Source organism: Taeniopygia guttata, chromosome 3 (assembly GCF_048771995.1).
Source record: "Taeniopygia guttata chromosome 3, bTaeGut7.mat, whole genome shotgun sequence".
Lineage (NCBI taxonomy): Eukaryota > Metazoa > Chordata > Aves > Passeriformes > Estrildidae > Taeniopygia > Taeniopygia guttata.
The window spans coordinates 4,698,866-4,719,255 of NC_133027.1; the positions used below are offsets into that span (position 1 = coordinate 4,698,866).

At 42.2% G+C, this 20,390-nt stretch overlaps 1 protein-coding gene and 1 long non-coding RNA gene across 6 annotated transcripts in view; one reads left to right on the forward strand and one right to left on the reverse strand.

Moving 5' to 3' along the window:
* TFAP2B (transcription factor AP-2 beta) overlaps nt 1-7,123 on the reverse strand; it is a 32,444-nt gene extending 25,321 nt beyond the window's left edge. Inside the window, exons 1-3 of one of the 5 annotated variants that reach the window (XM_030269905.4) lie at nt 6,694-7,101; nt 2,941-2,967; nt 1,160-1,618 (exon numbers count right to left, since the gene is read on the reverse strand). In XM_030269905.4, the coding sequence (XP_030125765.1) occupies nt 1,160-1,618; nt 2,941-2,967; nt 6,694-6,774 (567 nt within the window). In that variant the 5' untranslated portion in view covers nt 6,775-7,101. Of the gene's footprint in view, nt 1-1,159; nt 1,619-2,940; nt 4,513-6,693 lie in introns of those variants that run through there. The other 4 variants (XM_072926280.1, XM_004174981.6, XM_072926281.1 and 1 more) reach the window with 4 other exon arrangements.
* Nucleotides 7,124-7,829: 706 nt separating this feature from the next.
* On the forward strand, nt 7,830-16,960 carry LOC140683611 (uncharacterized). The gene is made up of 3 exons (XR_012054791.1): nt 7,830-8,180; nt 10,764-10,817; nt 15,678-16,960. It is a non-coding gene; the product is annotated as an uncharacterized lncRNA (long non-coding RNA).
* Nucleotides 16,961-20,390: the final 3,430 nt, after the last annotated feature.

Consider the following 20,390-nt stretch of genomic DNA (forward strand, 5'->3'; position numbering starts at 1 on the left):
CATTTCTCTCCAGCAAATCTGGGGATTTTCCCTTGCAGCCCTAAGACGAGCCTCAAGCCAAAGCAATGCATCCCCTCCGCTTTCCTGACGCTGATTCCTCTCCTGTTCACCAGCATCCTTTTTCAGGGCTATTTTTTATCTTTCCAGTTCCTCTTTCCCCCTTTCTTTTCCCCTTTCTGTAACTTTGAAGTCGTTGTTTCATTCAGTGGTCCATACATTTATCTATCCCAAGACTAAATGCATATACAGGTATGATATATAATAAAGAGATTTTGGAGAAAGAATATATAAAAACGCATGGAGGGAAACCCCAAAATCCCGATTAGGAGATCTTGAGACAGGACTTGGACCCTGGAGGCTCCAGCCCCCGCCTCGGGGGTCCCCACGGGCTGGCCATGCCCTGCTCCAGCAAGGTGCAGACCGCCCCAGCAGCGAAGCTGTTAAAGGGTCCTTCTGTTTTTAGGGAATAACACGTGATGATGAGTTTCGCGTGGGATGGAAGAAAGCTGCGAAATACTGTGCTTTGAGCCCGGCGAAACTCCTTTGTTATTCAAAAGAGGGAATGAAACTATTTAAAATCAGCGCTGCCTTACCAAACACACTTAACAAATAAAAGGGTGAGGGGACGGACAAGGGGCTTGCTCCTGATCACCAGTTATTGCTTTTGATTTGGGTTTTGTTTATAATTTCCCTCCCTCCCGGATAAAAAAATGTAGTAATTCGACAGTTTCATCAAAATCTCTGAACGGCAGGAAATTGGTTGGGGGGAGGAGGGGGAGGGTGGAGGGGAGTGGAAGATGAGATTGCATGGGAAATAACTGGAATTTGAAAAGCCAAGCTTGAACTCTGCCAGCTTTTGAAACACGTGGAATATTTAGAGCAGCATGTCTGCCTTCCCCCTGCACTTTGCCATGTAGGGGAGGGTTTACAAAGCAGAGCCTGTGCGTGACAGCCAGGAAATAAATTCTCTTATTAAAAAAAAAAAAAAAATAGAAAAATAGAGGGAGAGGGAGGGGGAGTACCATGAAGTTACAAACGCGGTGTGGAAAAAGAATGGCAACCCACAGCAATATTGCTGGAAATCCCCCAGTGACCATTCCTAACCCAGGGACGGGGGCTGCAGCCGCAGTGCCCAGGAGAAAGAAACGCGGTGCCTTACCTGGACCTCCTCCATCCCTGGGTGTCCGATGCCATGCAGAGAAAGGCTGTCCCCCATGCCGGAGTCAAGGCCATGGTGAGCTGAGTGCAGGAGGACATCTGGCCTCCGTACCGAGTGGTAGTCCCGCCTGGGGTCCAGTCCCGAGAGCTGGGGCAGGGCGGCCCGAGGCTGTGGCAGCAGTGACCCCGTTTCTGAGCCCACCTCTTGCCTCTGCCTCTGTCCCCAGGGGTGCTGCTGGGGCTGATGCAGGGGGTTTAGGGAGTAGGGGTCATTGACATGGGAGTAAGGGTCCTGGCTTTGGTGGTAAGGAAGAGGCTGGTAGGGGGGTGGGAAATAAGGCGGCTGGAAATCCGAGGATGGGGTGTGAGAGAGCGGAGGAGCGCTGGAGTAGGGTCCCTGCGAGACGGATCCCAGCTGGGACAGCCTGGAACTGTGGCTGGGCACTCCATCATGCCGGTCCTACAAGTGGAATGACATACAAACAACAACAAAAAAGAGGACCTTTTTTAGAAGAAAAAAAAAAAAAAACACCAAACAAAAAAACAACAACAATAATAAAAAACCCACGAAAAATCAAACAGAGCACAAACCCACCCCGGAGCTAAATAAAATAAAATAGGATGTAAACAGCTGGAAAGTGGGTTCAGATGTGCCCCCTTCTCCCTCCACTTATTAGAAATGTTCCAATGTTTTGCACCCACGTCGTGTCTATTCCCAGGAACTATCAAGGAGGAGGAAGGGGAGGGGGTGTGAGGGAGAATTGCTAAATGTCATAATTAAAAATGTAGGACTAGTTCTCCAAATACATGTATGATCTGCAATTTCAGACCAGTAGTATAATTCCCAATCCACAGCCCCCTCAAATCAAACCAAAAGGGAAAAAATAAAATATAAAAAAATTATGAGCACCAAACCACCCGTCTATCCAGACAAACCACCCCTTCTTCTGCCTAAAGTTTCCCCAGATCTGTTTATTCCCTCTGCTCAAGTCCTGTAACTCAAAATCACCAACCCATTTTCACGTGGAAAAGCCCAAAAAGAAAGTTGCACTTCTCGGAAGACTCCGAGGTGAGAGTTGTGTGAAAAAGGACTTGGGAAAAAAGAATAAAAAAGAAAAAATAATAAAAAAAGAAAGCCAAAATAAAAATTACAGGGAACCTTTGCTTAAAGGGAGTCTACCCCTTAAAAATAAATTTTAAAAAAATCAAATCAAATAAAAATGAAACATCGATATTGAACAAATCCAGGCGCTATGATTTCTGCAGCAACTTCCAGTGCCTTTTGTTTCCCTTTCCAATATTATATTCCGGAGAATGGGGTGGGGGTTAATTGTAATGAAAAGTCTTTGGGGTGTGTGGGGGGGACAGGGGGTGGGGGGAATGTGTGGAGGCTTCAGAGAAAAGGTGGGAGAGGAGTTTTGTCCAACTCCAACGCACTGAAGCTGTGAGGTTAAAGTAAACAAGAAAAATATCTATTCCACGAAGTGTAGTTCAAACCCCCACAAGCAATGGCACACATGGCATTAAAAAAAAAAAAAAAAAAGAAAAACAACAAGGAAAAAAAGTTCTTTTTCCCCCTGCTCTCCCCCCCAGACTCCCCTAGCTCGAATCGGGAACACACAATGCAAAAAGGGAGAAGCAGCTGCAAGCCTCCTCCAATTATTGTGCTAAATTACCAAGCCAAAGGCGTTTAAAAAGACAGAGAGAGGGAGAGAGAGACACAACAGATCGAGAGAGAGAGAGAGAACATGCAATTCTAGTACAACATGGATCCAAACTCACCATGGCGGAATAGGTGTGGACTAACATCTGGAAATAAAAAAAGTCTTGTAATAGCTAAAAATAAAATAATGCTGATAATACTAACAATTGGAGGGAAAAATATCAAGGAGATCTGCAAAGGGACGTGTTGGACACAGGAGAACAGCTTGAGATATTTCGAAGTCTATCCATCAAAAAAAAAAAAAGGTTTAAAAAAAGAAAAAAAAAAAAAAGAAAAAAAAAAAAGACCAGTGCCCCCAAAACCGAGCCTGGAAACCTCTATCTACATATATGATTTACCCCTCCCTCTCGGGGTTTCTTTCCTCCTTTTTTTTTTTTTTTTGGTTTTTGTTGGTTTTGTTTTCTGTTTTTTTTTTTCTTTTCTTTTCTTTTTTTTTTTTTTTTTTGCCTTTGAGCTCCCAAATACAATCCTCTTCAACCCAAGGCTAGGCTCAGACTGCTCCGCTACCCCTTCCTCCCTTTCCTTCTCTACACCGCCTCATAATAATTGATATTCATGACTATTAATATTACACGACTACTTTAAAGGGAGAATGCAGGACCAAATGGAGCGTGAAGCTGGCAGCCAGCTCGAGAGCTCCCCTACTATTGTAAATGACGTTCATTCAGTGGAGAATTACTAGATGTAATCAGACGAGGGGGGCTGGCAGAGGCAGAGTTTGGGGAGAGGGAGAGGGGGGAAAAAGTTTAGCGAGGAAGAGGCAGAACTTCAATTAACTCCAGCGGAGCAAGATGTGGAAAGTAGACACTGCTGAGATGGAGCAAGGAAGCGAGATGAAGCAATTCTTGAGGTGAAGAAGAAGAAGAAGAAGAAGAAGAAGAAGAAGAAGAAGAAGAAGAAGAAGAAGAAGAAGAAGAAGAAGAAGAAGTATATTTCTTTTCCGTTTTAATATATATTTAATTTTATATTCCTGATACGAGGAATTGATTGCCTTTGGTGCTTTTGTTCTTGGGGATTTTAAGCAAATAATGAAGAAAAAAGAGGCTTTAAAAAAAAATATTTTTAAAGGAATAGAAGAAGAAACGTGCAGTCACTGTAACATATGTCTATTTACAGTGAAGATTAAGCCTTTCTGGTGCGTGTTACAGATCGTATTTATTCGCAATAGCCAAATAAATACTTGAATCTGCATTGTTTGGCTCCACTTTTTTTTTTTTTTTTTTTTTTGTTTTTATCGGAATCATCTTTCTACCGCCCGATATGAAAAAAAACCACCCTAAAACGTACAAATATCTCCCGATTTCCACCCAAAAGTAAAATGCATGGAGTAAATTTTAAAGGATAGTAAATTTATAGTTTTGAGGCAAAGCCAGGGGCGATATAAAACCTTTTTGATGTTGCAGGAACCCGCTCAACTGGACTGTCTGCCATTTCTGTTAAAGTTCAACTTACGTTCCTTCCTAAATAGACTCACACTTCCCAGAGCTGCCCCCCCTGCACGCACACGCACACACACACACTTTTGTTTTAAGAACAGATTCAGTTTAAGTGGCTGAGACGCCTCTACCATGGTGCTGTTAATTATAAATCGGAAAGAAGAGAGAGAAATATTTTTTAACATAAATCTAGAGGGTTTCAGCTCTTAAAAAAAAAATTTTTTTTTTTTTTTTTTTTTTTTTGGCGAGGCTACACGCTACAAAATGCCCTGGAGCGCATCCCTAAGTTAGGATAGACCCTGCCCGCAGCCAAATCCCACCCAGCCGCTCCCCCAACTCTTCTCCCACGGCAATCTGCAAACGTGGGTGTCCGTAAATCCACAGCGCCTTAAAACCCCCCATGGAAAACAGGGTGGAAAAAAAGCCCTCATCCCTCGGCAGCAGGGACGGGAGATGTTTTGTCGCCTGCTGCTGCGGGCAGAGACAATGGCCGGGCTGTGCCGGGAGATGGGGAGGGAAAAGCAGCGAGGGCTTAGCGGGCTGGGGACACGCGGGGACACACACACACACACATACACACACACACACATCTCTGCTCCTTCTGCAAATGCTGGATTTTGCCGATGATTATGAGCCTGACGGCAGCTTTTGGCAGTGGAGACATTTCTCCCGTGCGGCCGGCGGGTCCCCTCCCCGCTTCCCTCCATCCCGTCCTTTCTCCGGCCGGGAGCAGCCGCAGCTGGACCTTCCCTCGGTCTCTCCCTGCGCTTTTCCCGGCAGTTTTCCCTCTGTAAGTGCCAAGGCGCTCCTGCAGGGCAGGGCTGGGGACGGGGCGGCCCCGCCGGCCCTTCCCCGGGGGGCTCCGGCCGTTTCCCCATCCCCATCCCTGCCCGGCTCTGCCCGTCCGCTTCCCTGTACACATCCTCCGCCCGATCCCGCTCCCTGCCCAGCAGCCAGCCCCTCGCTCGGCATCCCTTCTCTCCCTGGGACCAGCCCCTGCCCGGTCCTTGCCCTGTCCTCCCCCGGCTCCTGTCCGGTTTCAGTCCCTGCCCTGTCTCCGGTCCCTGCTCAGCGCTCAGTCCTTTCCCGGCCTCTGCTCAGTCCCCGCTCCCTGCCCCGTCGCTGGTCCCTGCTCCATCCCCAGCCCCTTCCTAGACCCTGCCACGTCCCTGCTCGGTCCCCGCTCCCTGCTCAGCGCCCAGTCCATCCCCAGCCCTCGTCCTGTCCCCGGTCCCTTCCTTGTCCCGTCCCCTTCCCGGTCCCCGCTCCCTGCCCGGCCGCCTCCCCTCGGAGCAGCTCCGGCGGGTTGCGCCCTTCTGAAAATCTCCCCCAGCATCGCCGTGCAAACGCCTCCCACTCAATTGAAAAATAAAAACAATAGGAAAAAAAAAATTATTTTGTGGAGCGCCATCCTCACTCATCGTTTCAGGTTTTTTCTTTTCTTTTTTTTTTTTCCTCCCCTCGTTTCTGAGAAAATCCCGCGCGCCGGTTTAACTTACAGGGAATAAATTCGCGGAGCCCGTTTGGGAAAGATCCGGCTCAGGAAACCGTGCAAAATTAAGAAAGGTTTCGCAGTATTTGAGCTGTGATTTTTTTTTTCTCCCCCCTTGGTTTGCTTTTTGACCTCGAAAATAAGGTCTGGATAAAGCTCACAACTTTTCGTGTCCGCGGACTATGAGGAGCTGCCTCTGACTGGATCGGTTCGGGTGTGTGAACTCACACACGCACAAGAATGTATGTGCCGCTTAATTAATGCCAGTATATGTACACATGCACATCTTATCTGTTGGTGCAGAGGTATTAAAAAGTCGTAAAAAACGTACCCGATTGTGAAAACAAGAAAAAAAACCAATAATAATAATAATAAAAAATCCATATTCGGGTTGATCTGAGCTTGGAATTGCAAAATAAAAAATAAAAGAAAGAAATGCATCCAGTCCCTGAATACCGGATTGTGTTTCTTTTCTGTGTTTTCTCTCTTTAAAAAATTTTCCTCAACATTTGTCCATATTTAATCAAATTATATATAATTGGAGATCTAAACAATCAAACTCTTGCCTTTAAGTTGCCTCATTCCAATCCCCAGATCATTTCTTTGATGTTTTAAATCTCATCAAACAGCTTTTCCATGAAAAAAAAAAATAAAAAGTTTAGGACTTGTCATGCTGAATACAAATATGCAAATAAATAAGCATTTAAGCATTTACTCTCTGTTTCCCATCTCTATATTCGTGTGTGCTGGTATATGTCTCTATTTCTGCCTGGATGCATATGTAGAGCTATATATGCATTATATAGTCATGCCTGTATCTATATGCTAGATGTATATTTAAATATACATATACTCTCTTACTCATATGCATATTATATACTCACCTCATAGATATCTTCATACTTGACATTTTCAACCAGTTTCCAGAGCATGATGGCAGGCTGTTCTCTAGGAGGTGAGTGCATTCATGTGAAGAGCAGATGTCTGGATTCTCAGTACTTCTCTGTCTGTAATGATCCATCTATAATTGGAAATGGGGGACAGACACCAAATCCGACGTTCCTCTTCCATCGCAACTTATATCTGTTGTCTGAAACAATAGGCTGCAGAAGCCTACCTCAATCGGATAGTAAAAAACATTATCTGTTACATAGTTACATATAGCTACAGACATATATGTGACTAGATATAGACATACACACACATATAGAGACTTATATGCAGGCATATAAAATATATACATACACAGAGCTGCACCATCACAGATTTACATACAGGCACCCATTCACACGTACATCTCTGAACAGGCAACTTTTCCCCATGTATAGACATATTAGTTGCCACATTTAGATATGTAAATGATGTATATTCTTCCACATGTAGGCACATGGAGACTGCATGTTACATATGCACATGTGCACGCAAACCTGGTTAGTTTATATAGGAGTGTATTTAAATTCATATATGTGAATCCAGTTATATATTTACACACATATATGTTGGTATAGAGGGATTAAATGCACACATTATGCAGTGCATATATCTTCTATTTTAGTAGATGGTTGGATGGATGCATTGATAGATAGGTAGATAGATAGATGAAATAAAATTAATATTTTTTCAATCCTCCCTTGATAAAATAAAGGATAAGTTGCCTCTGCGCTAAGTGATTCATCATTTACAACAAGATATGATGCTTTTCCCCACATGCAAGATGCTTTTATTTACATGTCCAGAAATTATCCTCATATGCAGTTAAACAGCAAAACAGCGTCTCATCAAAGCACATTCAAGCAAATCTAAAAGGAGCGAATTTAGATCAATGATTTCCACTGGAAAGCCTTAGACTTCAGGCTTGGACTGTATTTATAACTTAGAAATACTTTATATGGGGAAAAATAAAGGGGAAAAAAATAGGAGTATTGGAAACCCTTCTGTGCACACATTTGAATAGCGTTTACCACTTTCAGAAAACATTTCCCGGGCAGCCCTCGGTTTGGAAGGGGAGAGGAGGAGTTAGACCAGTTTTAACCTTTATTTTTTTTTTCCTCCCCAGGCAAACCTTCCTTCGCATTGTCCGTTTTTTTTTTTTAACACGTTGCGCGGCAAAGAGCCGACACAGGCAGCAGAGCCCATCTCTGCCTTTGAAAGGAAACAATCGAGCTGGTGCACCAGGAGGGGAAAAAAGATGGGGAAAAAAAACGAGGCACAGAGGCAGAGAGACAGAGAGAAAGAAGGTGTTTCTAAATTCAAGGTCCTGTCTCTGGAAATTTCAAGCTCTACCTATAAGGCTCCTGCAAACCTTTGTTATTCTGCACGGGATCCTATGGGAAAGTGCACAGTGTCCTTTGTACTTTCAAAGGTCCTACAGGTAAAGATGCTTTTATATATATAATCTCGGAAACGAGGAGAACTTCATCAGGAGACACATTTGCTGGTGTGTGGTTGGCTGGTGGGAAGGGTGGGCTTTATTTTTTCTGTTCGCTTTGGCCGCAAATTAAGGCAGAAAGTATAAATTCATCCATTTCCCCCTCAGCCTCTACACCACCCTGCTGCCACCCCTCCCCATTTTTCAGTGTGCATCTTCTCCTAAAACCTCAACCCACAAAAGGCAAGAGGCAAATAGCGGCCAGATATTACAGCAGGAGCTGGACAATGGTCTTGCTAGAAGTTATTAAAGCAGATACGAGGTTTTGTTCTCAGCACAGCCAGTGCTGCACTGGGGAGGAGCAGAAAAAGGGCACATCTTTGAGTGGGTTGGACGGATCATTTCAACTGAGGCAATAGGGTAAAAAATGCTGAAAAAGGAGAAAGGATGTTTGCATGGGGATGTGCGGAGATACTTACGCAGCCACCCTTACGCACCTATAGATCTGAATGACCCTCTTAGAAAAATACCAAGCTCATAAAGGGACAGTTTGCCATCACTTTTGTGGAAGTCTTTGAGTCATGAAGGCTGGCACAGGGCAGAGTGAATGAGCTTCGTGACGGCTAATGCTTCACAATTCCGTGGCACCTGAATTAAATTCGTTCTGCGAGCTGGGGGAGGGGAGAGGAGGGGAGTGAAAAAAAGAAGGCTCTAAAATAGACTTGACGTCCACTGTCTCCTTGCTAACATATTGGTATAGACAGTAAATTCTGACTTTTAACCCCCACTTTTATTACATTTGGCTTACATTTGCAAAACATGACAAACGAACAAGCGCTTATTTGGAAAAGTAAGGTTCTTCGCGTTTTATTTTTGCGCGTGTTTTGCACCCCCACCCCCGCAGCTGCCTCCAGTTTAACTCAGCGATTCCACTCGGCAACACTTGCACACCCATTTACCCCTCAAACGTGCAGTGAACCCTGCGTCCAAAAGGCGACGCACATACCCAAAACTGACCGCTACAACACATATTTTCAAAAGTAAAAAAAAAAAAAAGGTGGTGGTGGGGGAGTGGGGTGGAACCAGTCGTTTCCCGTCAGTTTGTGTCGCGCTTTTCCAATCTTTTCTAAGGAAAACACCAGGTGGGTTGTTTTATTTTGGTTTATTTTTGTTTTTTTTCCGCGGTGAGCTGGGCGCTTCATCCTCAGCCTGGCAGCTGCGACGCAAAGGAATATGTTCCAATTTGTTGTTGTTGTTCAGGATAGGGTTCCAAGTGGCCGTGCCCAGGGCGGAGGAAGCCCCCGGTCCGCCGGTGCCCGCGGGCGCGGAGCTCGGAGCGCGGTGCGCGGGGCAGCGGCGCCCTCTGATGGGGAGCGGAGCGGAGCGGCTCGGAACGGAACGGAGCGGAGCTGGAAGAGCGTCCCGTTCCCGTTCCCGTTCCCGTTCCAGCCCCTGCCACCGCCAGGGACACCTTCCACTATCCCACCTTGCTCCCAGCCCCGTCCAACCTGGTCTTGGGCGCTTCCAGGGATGCGGCAGCCGCAGCTTCTCTGTGTCAGAGCCTCCCCACCCTCACAGGAAAGAATTTCTTCCCAATATCCAGTTTAATTCTCCTCTCTTTCAGTTTAAAGCCATTCTCCCTTGTTCTGTCCCTCCAGGCCCTTATCCAAAGTCCCTCTCCACCTCTTCTGGAGCTCCTTGAGGCACTGGAAGGGGCTTTAAGGAGCTTTAAGTTCTCCCTGGAGCCTCCTCTCAGCCTGTCTGCTCCAATCCTCACAGCATCTTCGTGTTCTACTCCGTACTTGCTCCAAGAGGTCCAAGTCCATATTTGGGAATTACAAACACCCAAATATTTCCTCTGCTAGAAATGATGCTGGTATGAATCTTTCGTCCTTAAGGATAAAGTTGCAGGTTCTTATTTACATTGATTTTTGATTAACGGGCCACTCGGTGTTTCAATGTCTACCTTAAAATCAGAATAAATCTTCTATACTCCATGTTCAATTCCCTGTGTATTACTCACTATAGAATAGTGGGAATACAGACTAGGTTGAATATCCTAATTATCCCAATGAAATATCTGTTAATAGCCCTGGGAGGGAGACAAGCCACAATAACAGGATATTTACTTTGTTGAGAACTCGTAAAAAATTAATTTTAATTCAATAAGTTATGCTACCTTTATCTCCTATGGTTTTTCTAGAATTTTTTTTTTATTCTTTCTGCTCCTAATAAAGGCCCTGTTTCAGAAACGGGCTTTAAATCCTGTTCTGCCTTTTAAATCTAGCATGGATCTCTATAAATAAAAGTCTACCTATCTCCCTCAGTATCCAACTCCCAGCAAATCCGTATAGTGGGCTGCAGTTTAAAAGAAATCCGTTTATCCCGGCGCCCTCTGCTGCTCGCTGAGCTCATGGAAAGACAGATTTCTGAGTTCTCGTAAAATCCAAGAATTTTGAATGTGTTTGGTACCTTTTCCTCCAAACCAGCATTTTTCTTCTGTATGTTCTCACATGTATTTCAGAAATCAGTCCTTTTTATTAAAAAGCTTATTTTTAATTTTAAAGCTTTTATTTTGCATTGCAGGTGTCTGGAAATTTACTGCCAGCCTACTAATGGATTTACAAAATCATTGCTTTGGTGAGCACTTTATACCTTCTCTTTGTGAATAATACGAAGACTCTTCCCTTAAAAATCCAGCTTTCCATAATGTTTGCTGTTAAATCTGTGTTTTCTACTATATCTCCACACATAACACAGATTCATACCATTGTGGGATAATAGATTAATTTGGGTTGGTAAAGGGCATCTAGTCCAACACTCTGCCTTGAGCAGGGACATCTTCAACTATGTCAGGTCACTCCCAGCCCTGTCCAACCTGGCCTTGAACATTTCCAGAAATGAGGCATCCATCACCTCTCTGGGTAACCTGTGCCAGTGTTTCACCATCCTCATTGAAAAATTCCTTCACTATATCTAGTCCAAATCTGTCTTTTTTTTTTTTTTTTTTTTTTTTTCAGTTTAAAACCCTTACTCTGTCATTATAGGCTCTGCTAAAAATGCTGTTCCCATTATTTTACATTTTCCTGAACCTACCAGTGCTTTCTTCAAGGAAGGGCATCACCAAACCCAGCAGCAAGAAAGATACCTTGAGCAGCTTTTTACAAGGCAGGAAAGCTCAGTCACATGTGTTGAACTTTTATGGACAGGTCCAAACTGTTTGCCACCCCCACATCCCTCAGAACAAGACAAGTTCTCTACATCCTTCACCAGCTTCACTTCCCTACTCTGGACCCATTCCAGCACCTTTTTTTCTTAGTGAGGAGACCAAAACTGAAAATGCTGATTTTGTCTAATTGTGATAAAAAAATTAGCTCAAATGTCACTCACTTTTCTCTGGTATCCATTTAGCAACCAATTTTGGATGTCAGGAACCCTAGCTGGTGAACCCTCACATTGATGGGTCAGGTCCAGTTTCTCGCAGACCAAACCTCACACAGCCTCTGGACTCTTTGGAAAATGGAGCCCCTTCAGGAGTTTGTGGCGTTACTATACTGAGGAGAACTTTTGCATCCAAGATTAATTTTGTTTGGAATCTGTGTGTTTTATCCCTCTGTACTGCCTGGGGGTTTTGCTTTGGCATCCTCTCTTCAGAACTGTTCTACAAACCCCAAACCCTCTGGAGCTGAAACAGCAATCAGATCTCCCAGGTTAAGAATGAAGAACATTTCAGGCCTTTTTTTCTCATTCCACTATCCTTTAATCTTTATTTAAGATTATGTGGGTACTCAGCTCAGGCTGAGTGAACTTCAGAAGTGCTTGGCTCCCTAAGACAGGGACCTCAGAGCCCTGCTCAGGTTGTACTGCCCCACCAGCTGAGCTTGGATTGCCCATGCTGTTGCCTCATGTTTCCTTGTCTTAGGACCAAAACCTCTTTGAATATTGAGTGCCAACTTCACAGCATTCCATGACTGACAGGAAAAGCAGGAGTTAGCTGATAGGGCATTAAACTGAAGACATTGTGGATGATTTATCCCTTGGAACACAAAAGGGAGGCTGGGAACTCTTAAGAGCTGCTCTCACTGCTGCATGGTTATCCTTTGTCTCCACATCCACCTTTTGAAAGTGAATTAATCCTTTCTAAACCTTCTTCCTCCTAGAAGCCAAACAAAACACACTGAAAAGTTGCTGAACTTGTTTCCTTGGAAATTTGAAAACAGTCATATCAGATTATCTTTCATTTTTTTCAGCTGGGATATGGACCATCACTGAAATCAGCTGGTGTATCTGAATAAAACATATCCTTTTAATTTCTCTATTTTTTCCCATTCCCAAACAACCCCCCTATAACTAAATTGAGTCACAGTATGAAGAATGGGCAAACTGCACCCATTAAAGGGAGGTCTTAGTTTTAGTAAATATTTAAAATGTCAGGAAGTTAGGAGATTCCATTTTTATTAGTTTAATTTTGTTCAGCTATATTTATGTGGCTACAAAGTATTTATATGTGATTTAGCAAAAAAAAAAAAATTAGATTATAGTCACATGAGGAAACACACTTTTTCCATTTTAAGATGTAAGCAATAAAGCAAATTATATATTTAAGTTTAATGACAGGAGAGATTTAATCAGTTTTAAGGGGAGAAAAGAAAAATTAAGACCTGGCCCATTATCTGTTTTGAGAATATAACTTTTTTCCTCCAGTATCACTCCCAGCCCACTTGCTTTTTAATTTTTCTACTCTGTTAACTTGCTTTCTTGCAGTAGGTACTCAGAAAATATGACCACAGGCAATGCTTTAGGGAGAGAAAAAATTCTGAGTACATGAAAGAGGACATAGCAAAGTCAGCAAACTGCATCTATAGGGGAAATGCATTTCAGGCTCCTAAAATTGCTCATAATGTATCTGGAGTTACACTATTCCCTGGATTCTCCCTTCAGTTTGTTCATACACTGTGGCTTCCAGAGACTTTAGCCCAAGTAATAGAGGGAGGTTTAGGTCCCTTCCCTTCCCTTCCCTTCCCTTCCCTTCCCTTCCCTTCCCTTCCCTTCCCTTCCCTTCCCTTCCCTTCCCTTCCCTTCCCTTCCCTTCCCTTCCCTTCCCTTCCCTTCCCTTCCCTTCCCTTCCCTTCCCTTCCCTTCCCTTCCCTTCCCTTCCCTTCCCTTCCCTTCCCTTCCCTTCCCTTCCCTTCCCTTCCCTTCCCTTCCCTTCCCTTCCCTTCCCTTCCCTTCCCTTCCCTTCCCTTCCCTTCCCTTCCCTTCCCTTCCCTTCCCTTCCCTTCCCTTCCCTTCCCTTCCCTTCCCTTCCCTTCCCTTCCCTTCCCTTCCCTTCCCTTCCCTTCCCTTCCCTTCCCTTCCCTTCCCTTCCCTTCCCTTCCCTTCCCTTCCCTTCCCTTCCCTTCCCTTCCCTTCCCTTCCCTTCCCACAAGGAACATTTCTGATTACTCAATTTTCCAATTCCCCAGAAGTTCACAGGATCCTGACATGGTTTTGGCTCATATCAGAAATTTCAGGCAGCTTCAAGGCACAGTTGGAGGGGAGGAAAGAGCAGATACTGTTCCCAGGAGTCTGAATCAATATGTTCATTTTGATTTAGAGTCCATTCAGCCACTTTAAGTTTATTAATATTGGTATAAACTTCTCTGTGCTAGTTAAGTCATGGCAAAGAATTCAGATATAACCTAAAAAATTAGGCACAAACTTGTTTAATTTAGGTTAACTGCATCCTCACTGCTTCCCATGAAATATTCATTCTAGTTATAGAACATGATATTAATATTAAAATAAAAATGCAATTTAGAGTTGTATTCCTAAGGTAATTGTATATCATTGCTTTCATATTATAAATGCAGAAGCACAATAAAAGTCAATGTTTCCTGCCTAACAGGCATAAGAATGAGCAAGAGTAAATGAATAATTTTTAACAGTTCTGAAATTAAACATTTTGTTCTCCACTAACAAAATGAGAAATTTGAAAATTCAAATTTTAGCTCCTAGTTTTGAAATGAACATCTAATGATTTGATTTGGCTACCAGAAGAGCACAATGCAAAAAAATATGAAAATCTCCACTTTGATAAACAGATTTGTTTATGGAGTTTCAGAGTACTTTCCTAAAGATGTAATGACAATGCTCCTTACAAAAAAAATGGCTCTCAGAATTGCTCTTCCATTTTGACTACGTTGGTCTTTTTATTAAGGTTCATAATGGTCAATTTTTTCACCAACAAGTTAATTACTAATTATTTTTGGGGCCTACTTTTTTTTACAGGGGCTTTGCCCTGAGTTTTCTTGCACGCTGGAATCACAAGAGCAGTGTCAGAGTTCCCTGAATGACAAACCTTGTTTCAGTCTTTGTTTTTTTTAATCAAACCCCTCTTGTAACTAGTGTAGATTATAAGTTAATGATGAATCTGTAAAACTTCAGGGAAAACATAAACCAGAAATACTCTTAAAAGCATGTGGGGTATAAACAAAGAGACCTTAATCAGTGTAGTGGAGAGGGGGACAGGAATTGAGGAGAATGTTTCCCTTTCCCAGCCCTACTTGGATTCCTCCTGTGTGCATGACCTTGTCCACAGCACTTTCTTTATTGAAACACCATTTTGACTTACCTTGTTTGTTGTTAATCACCATTTATAGAATGATAGAATCCCAGAATAGTTTGGGTTGGGAGGGACCTTAAAACCCATCTCATTCCAACCCCCTACCATGGGCAGGAACACCTTCCACCACTGCAGCCTGCTCCAAGCCCTGTCCAACCTGGCCTTGAACACAATTGATCAAGACCAACCTGATCACATCCCAGAGGCAGGAACATCAGGAAGATGCCTGGCTGACAAAAAATAAAAGGGATCAATATTTCAGCACCAAGAACAACATCCAGCAAAATTCCCTATGATGTCAACATTCCTTATGCCAAATAGGAGGATCTCTTGTGCAAATGAAGGGTGGTGCTGTTTGGTCAGCTTCTCTCATTCCCTAGGGGATTCCATTTGTGTATCCTCTGAAGATGGAATTAGTCTAGAGTAGAGCAGCAAATCTATTTTGTGCAAGTCATGAAAACAGACACAAGAATAGACCAGGAACCATGGGATGATCACAGCTTTGTGGAAACAAAAGCTGCAATTGCTCAGTTAATGTAACTCATGCAGAACACGGGCCAGAAAATCTGCATGGAACAAGTGTTGGATGAGCCACAGTGTTCCTGCAGAAGCACTAATAATAACGCTGTCTTGGCTTTACTCTTTAGGGCCATGGACATAAAATCTTTGTCTAACTTAATAAATTATTCCTTTCTTGATGACTACATCTGATAAAGATATAAATCAGTTTTCCATTCAGAGTTCTATTGAAACTGAATCCTTGAACAGCAAAATCTTTTGATAGGGTGTATCTGTTAACCCTTGCAGTTAGTTCCCTGTATCACCTTGCTGCAAAGATGAATAAATTAAGCTTGCTTTGTCTTTCATTATATGATAGGTTCTCTTCTACTTCACAGAATCACAGAATGGTTGAAGTTGGAAGGGACCTCTGGAGGCCAGCTGGTTCATCTCCCCTGCTCAAGCAGGGCCATCCAGCCCTGGTGCCCAGGACCACGTCTAGATGACTTCTAAAAGCTCCAGGGAGGGAAGTCCACAACCTTCCTGGGCAACCTGTGACAGTGCTGAGCCACCTTCACCATAAAAATGTGTTTTCTGCTGTTTAGAGGAACTTCCAGTGGATCAGCGAGTGCACTTGACCTCTGGTCCTTTCACTGGACACCACTGAGAGGAGCCTGGCTCTGCTCTCTTTGCATTGTCCCTTCAGGGATTTAGGTACATGGATAACATCCCCCTTGAGCCTTCTCTTCTCAAGCTAACCTTTGTTTAGCTTATATCCCTTTGTTTAGTCAGACACAAGACACTCGGCCTTCTGCCCTCAAGTTCAAGCTCATGCTTGGTGGATCATCCCCTACAATCAAAAACTCCCGTTCAGAGCTGCTGCTTTCCAGAGAAAACTCCACCATTTCATAGGGAAAAAAAATACATATTTTCTTCTAAGGTGGAGAAATTCCTTTTTCATCTTTTAATTAGTTGGTTACTGACATCCAGCTTGTTGAAAAATACAGATAATGATGCATTTTTCTCCCTAACCAGTTTTTTTTCTGCAATATCTCAGTTAAATTATAAACATTATCATCAATGATATTATATATTCTCATCAATGAGAATATAACTATTGTCAGGGCAGGAATTGAAACCTGAAACTCTTTTAGGAGTTTACATGTTTAATCATTAGTCTCTCTTTTTCATCCACTTCTGGATCAAATAGATAGATTTATATCCATTTATGGCACTTAGCATTTTGATGGATTATTATATTTGTAATCAACATCCTTGTGGTTGCAAGTTAAATGTGCTCTAGAACTTGATCAAATTTGTCATCTCATTAAAAGGAAGAAAAACAAGTTTATTTGACAGCATTTATTTTCTGCAAACCAATATTGATTAGTGTTAATTACATTATCATCCTTTAATTTTTTTTATTAATTGAGTCCTTAGTCCTCAATTCATTAGTGGGAACAGAACTGATGCTAGATTGTTAAGTATCTAATTAAGTGTATTTTTCTGGTCATATTTTGAAAATTTTAGCCATAAATTAGCTTCTATGTTTCACCAAGTTATAAAAATATAAATATTTATTTTCCAGACAGCTGATAATTTCTTTGAAAGCTCCCCAAGTTGTCATATTATAAGATCTTGTGCAACTGAAGATTAAATTATTCCTTTGTTTTTATCCATAGCACTTGTTTTTTTTCTTTCAAGGCACTAGTTAATAATTGCTGTGAGAGGTTACAGGGCCTGCTGCTCTGGTTGGATTTTTTCTCTAGACTGATCCCTGCTATTAAAATCTCCCCTCTACTTTTTTTGTCATTCTTGCAATTTCACAAACCTGGAAATAGTGGCTTTCCATTATTTCAGATGGAGCATAGGAAAAAACCCCATGCGTTAGATGGAAGAAAACCAAAAAATTTTGACTCCTTGTGCCACCTTGTCCCCTCAACATGGAGATCAGAACAATTGCTCATAATGACCTGACAGATTCTGTGCAGAGCAGAAACTGGGATGCAGGGAGCAACATCCTTGTGTGGATAACACACACTTCTAAGTATATACAGAAAATATACATTGAAATCAGACCAGTAATTGTATGTGGGCTCACATGTATTCCTTGCTGAAGCAGGCTGAGTGCTGTTCAGCTGTGCAGTGGACACACACTGCGGTGATAGGACAGGTTTTTGGTGGGGCAGGAGATGTTTGGGAACAGCCACCTGGATTTCAGGGGCTAAAGAGAATCCAGCTGTGTTGTCATTGTTGTTTTTGAGAATAAGAATTTTGGGGAGTCATGAAGGAATAATAAAACAGCAAATAGCTTGAGCACTGCTCTGCCATCTCTACTGATCTCTCATACTCTTCTAATGCTAGAAGAGCTCCTGGAAAATTTTGGCTTGGATTAACTAACAGTCTCCCAGGCATGGGGAAAAAGGGATAGCACATATCAGAGATCTTCCCTCTTGTGAAGTCTGGATGCAACCACCTCATTTGAAGGGGAGAAGCCATACTGTATTGCTTTTGTGAGGAATACAAGAAGTGCCATAGAATACGGGGAAAAAATATTGCTAATAAACAGAGCTCTTTGGAATTAATCCTGGCCCTATTGAAGTCCATGGGGATTTTGTTATTGACTCAAGTAAAGGTGGAACAGGGTCATTAAGATAGCCCCAAGGTACCTGAGTACCAGAAATCAAGGATGTAGTGTGATATTGGAAAATAAAATGAATTATCACTCTTTAGGGCTATTCTGTAACTAGGTGAAAGGAGGAAACTAGGAGGCTCTCTTTGAACTGTTATTTAGAGGACATTGTTCTCCTTGGTAAATAATAGACACACTTTATATAATAATCTTTAAATATTATTCAGTGGATCAGACTTTTATTTGTCATCCTTAGAATTATTAGAGTGCTGCTAACATTAGAAGAAAGCTTTACCATTTTGGGATATAAACAGACTGCCATTATTATTATTATTATTATTATTATTATTATTGTTGTTGTTGTTGTTGTTGTTGTTGTTGTTGTTGTTGTTGTTATAGTATTTTACACAGATCATCTTCATTGACATTGTTATAATTTAAATAATATAGCTGCTCATTTTGTCTACAAGGTGTTACTTTTACTTTGATCCTGGGGTCATTCAGCAGCTAGAGCCAATGCAGCCTTTCAGTTGGAGGCTGGAAATGCTCACCTCACTAAGTTTCCTCTGATCCTGACAAGACTCTCTGAAATATGGGGCTGACAGATATAACACAGGAGCTGCAGGAGATGCACATTATAATTCTGTAACACTTGTTTCAACATTATGAAATGAAAATTGTACCTTACTCCAAAAAGCTAATTTGTGATTGACTTCTTCTGGCTTTGGCTTCATCTTTGTCTGTCTCCCCACGTGGTCCTTGTTGATAGGTGCTGTGGAACGTTTGTCTGATCTGAATTATGTGCAGATATTTTATTGAAAGTTTTTAATGACCTTCCTGAGGGCAGGCTGTCTTTACTGCACTTTGCACAAAGTTCAAGATGATCTGGGTGTCAGAAGTAACTGATAGGTACATTTTATGTAGTGAAACATAATCAACTCTCAAAAGAAGCAGCTTAGTGACAAGAAGCTGCTTATGACAGCTGAGGTTACAGACTCCTGATAAATTCTACCCCGAAGTTACTAACAGCAGCTGAGACTGAAAAGTCAAAATCCATCTTCTATCATAATTAATGAGTAATGAATGACATTCAGCTTAAGTTTTGGCTGGCAATTAACAAAAAAAATGCACAGAGATGAACTGCACTAATAAATAAAGACTGAAATATATTCACTGCCCCAAATATTGGTTTTGCTGATTGAAATAGCTGGAAGAGCACATAGATCATCCTGTTGCCTGTGTGTCTTGCAGAACACATCATGTGTCAGGGAACTTACCACATCCTTGTTTATGTGGTGGAAACACCTTTACAGCAGTCTAAGGATCAATTCCCTGTCTGGTTTCCAGCTGAAGTTTCATTGTAGAGGTGTGGCCATGCTGTGGGAGTTGGCCTCAGGACCAGAGATAATCTGTTTAGAAACACTAATGAATGAAAAAAACACCAAGATTACAAAAAAAAAAAACAACCAACCAATAAACCAAATTATTCAAAACTTCATCTGTGACTGCTTGGTTTCCCACTGGTGTAGTCTTTCTATGACCCTGCTGATTTCCATGAGGAATATTCTTCCAATGCTCATTCTTGCTTGTCTATGCAGTGGACATTTTTGAGGTGCTCTGAATATTTTTTCCCTGTCAAGACAGCAACCTTGAGTCAACTCAGCAGGTCAGTAACTGTGCAGAACCTGGAGCAGAGGCTGTAACACCAGCAAACTGTGGCTGGAAACACTGTCCAGGCTGAATGAATTGAACCTGAAAAACTGGAGGACAGGATGGACAGCAGATAAAGCTGTTGAAACTCTTTCTTCAATAGCACCAATTTGAGTCCTGAGCTGAACTAGTGGTGCTTAGAAGTTCTTCTCATTTAGTTTTAATTGAAGGTAAGTTTAGTGTGGGGTTTTTCCCTTTCTACTTAAAAGTTAGGTGTTCAATCAAACTAAGCTTCCTCTAGTCAGTGGAGTTGCTCTAACCAACCTGTCTAAATTTATGCCTGACTTCTATGTCTAAAATTAGAGATCTGGGTAAAGCTGTACTTTGGTTTAGGGGTTCAGTGAAAAGCAGATTCAATGGAGTTAAAAAAGAATTGTATGGTAACAATAAAAAGTAGTCAAAGGCCAGTGGTACCTCTGAATTTATTTTACTACAAAAGTAAAAGAGTGGGTGCACAAAAGCTTCTTCTGCTGTCACAGTGCACTTGGCTTGTTAATCAGGCATGAAAGATTTTTTTATTCAAAACAGTTGGTGTCACCACACATATCTTTCTCCAATGCAGTTTTCAAATGTGGTTTTGCCATACAGGATTTCTGGTTTCTGTTTTAATTGATAGGAATAAAGGGGAAGAAACACAAACTTTTTATGTGATTCAAAAATAATGATTTTTAAACTGTTTTCCTCATACACCTGTCCATAGCTCATTGTACAATATTTTTATCTGTTTGCTCATCTTTCATTTTTATTTTCACATCATAGGCAATTTTCA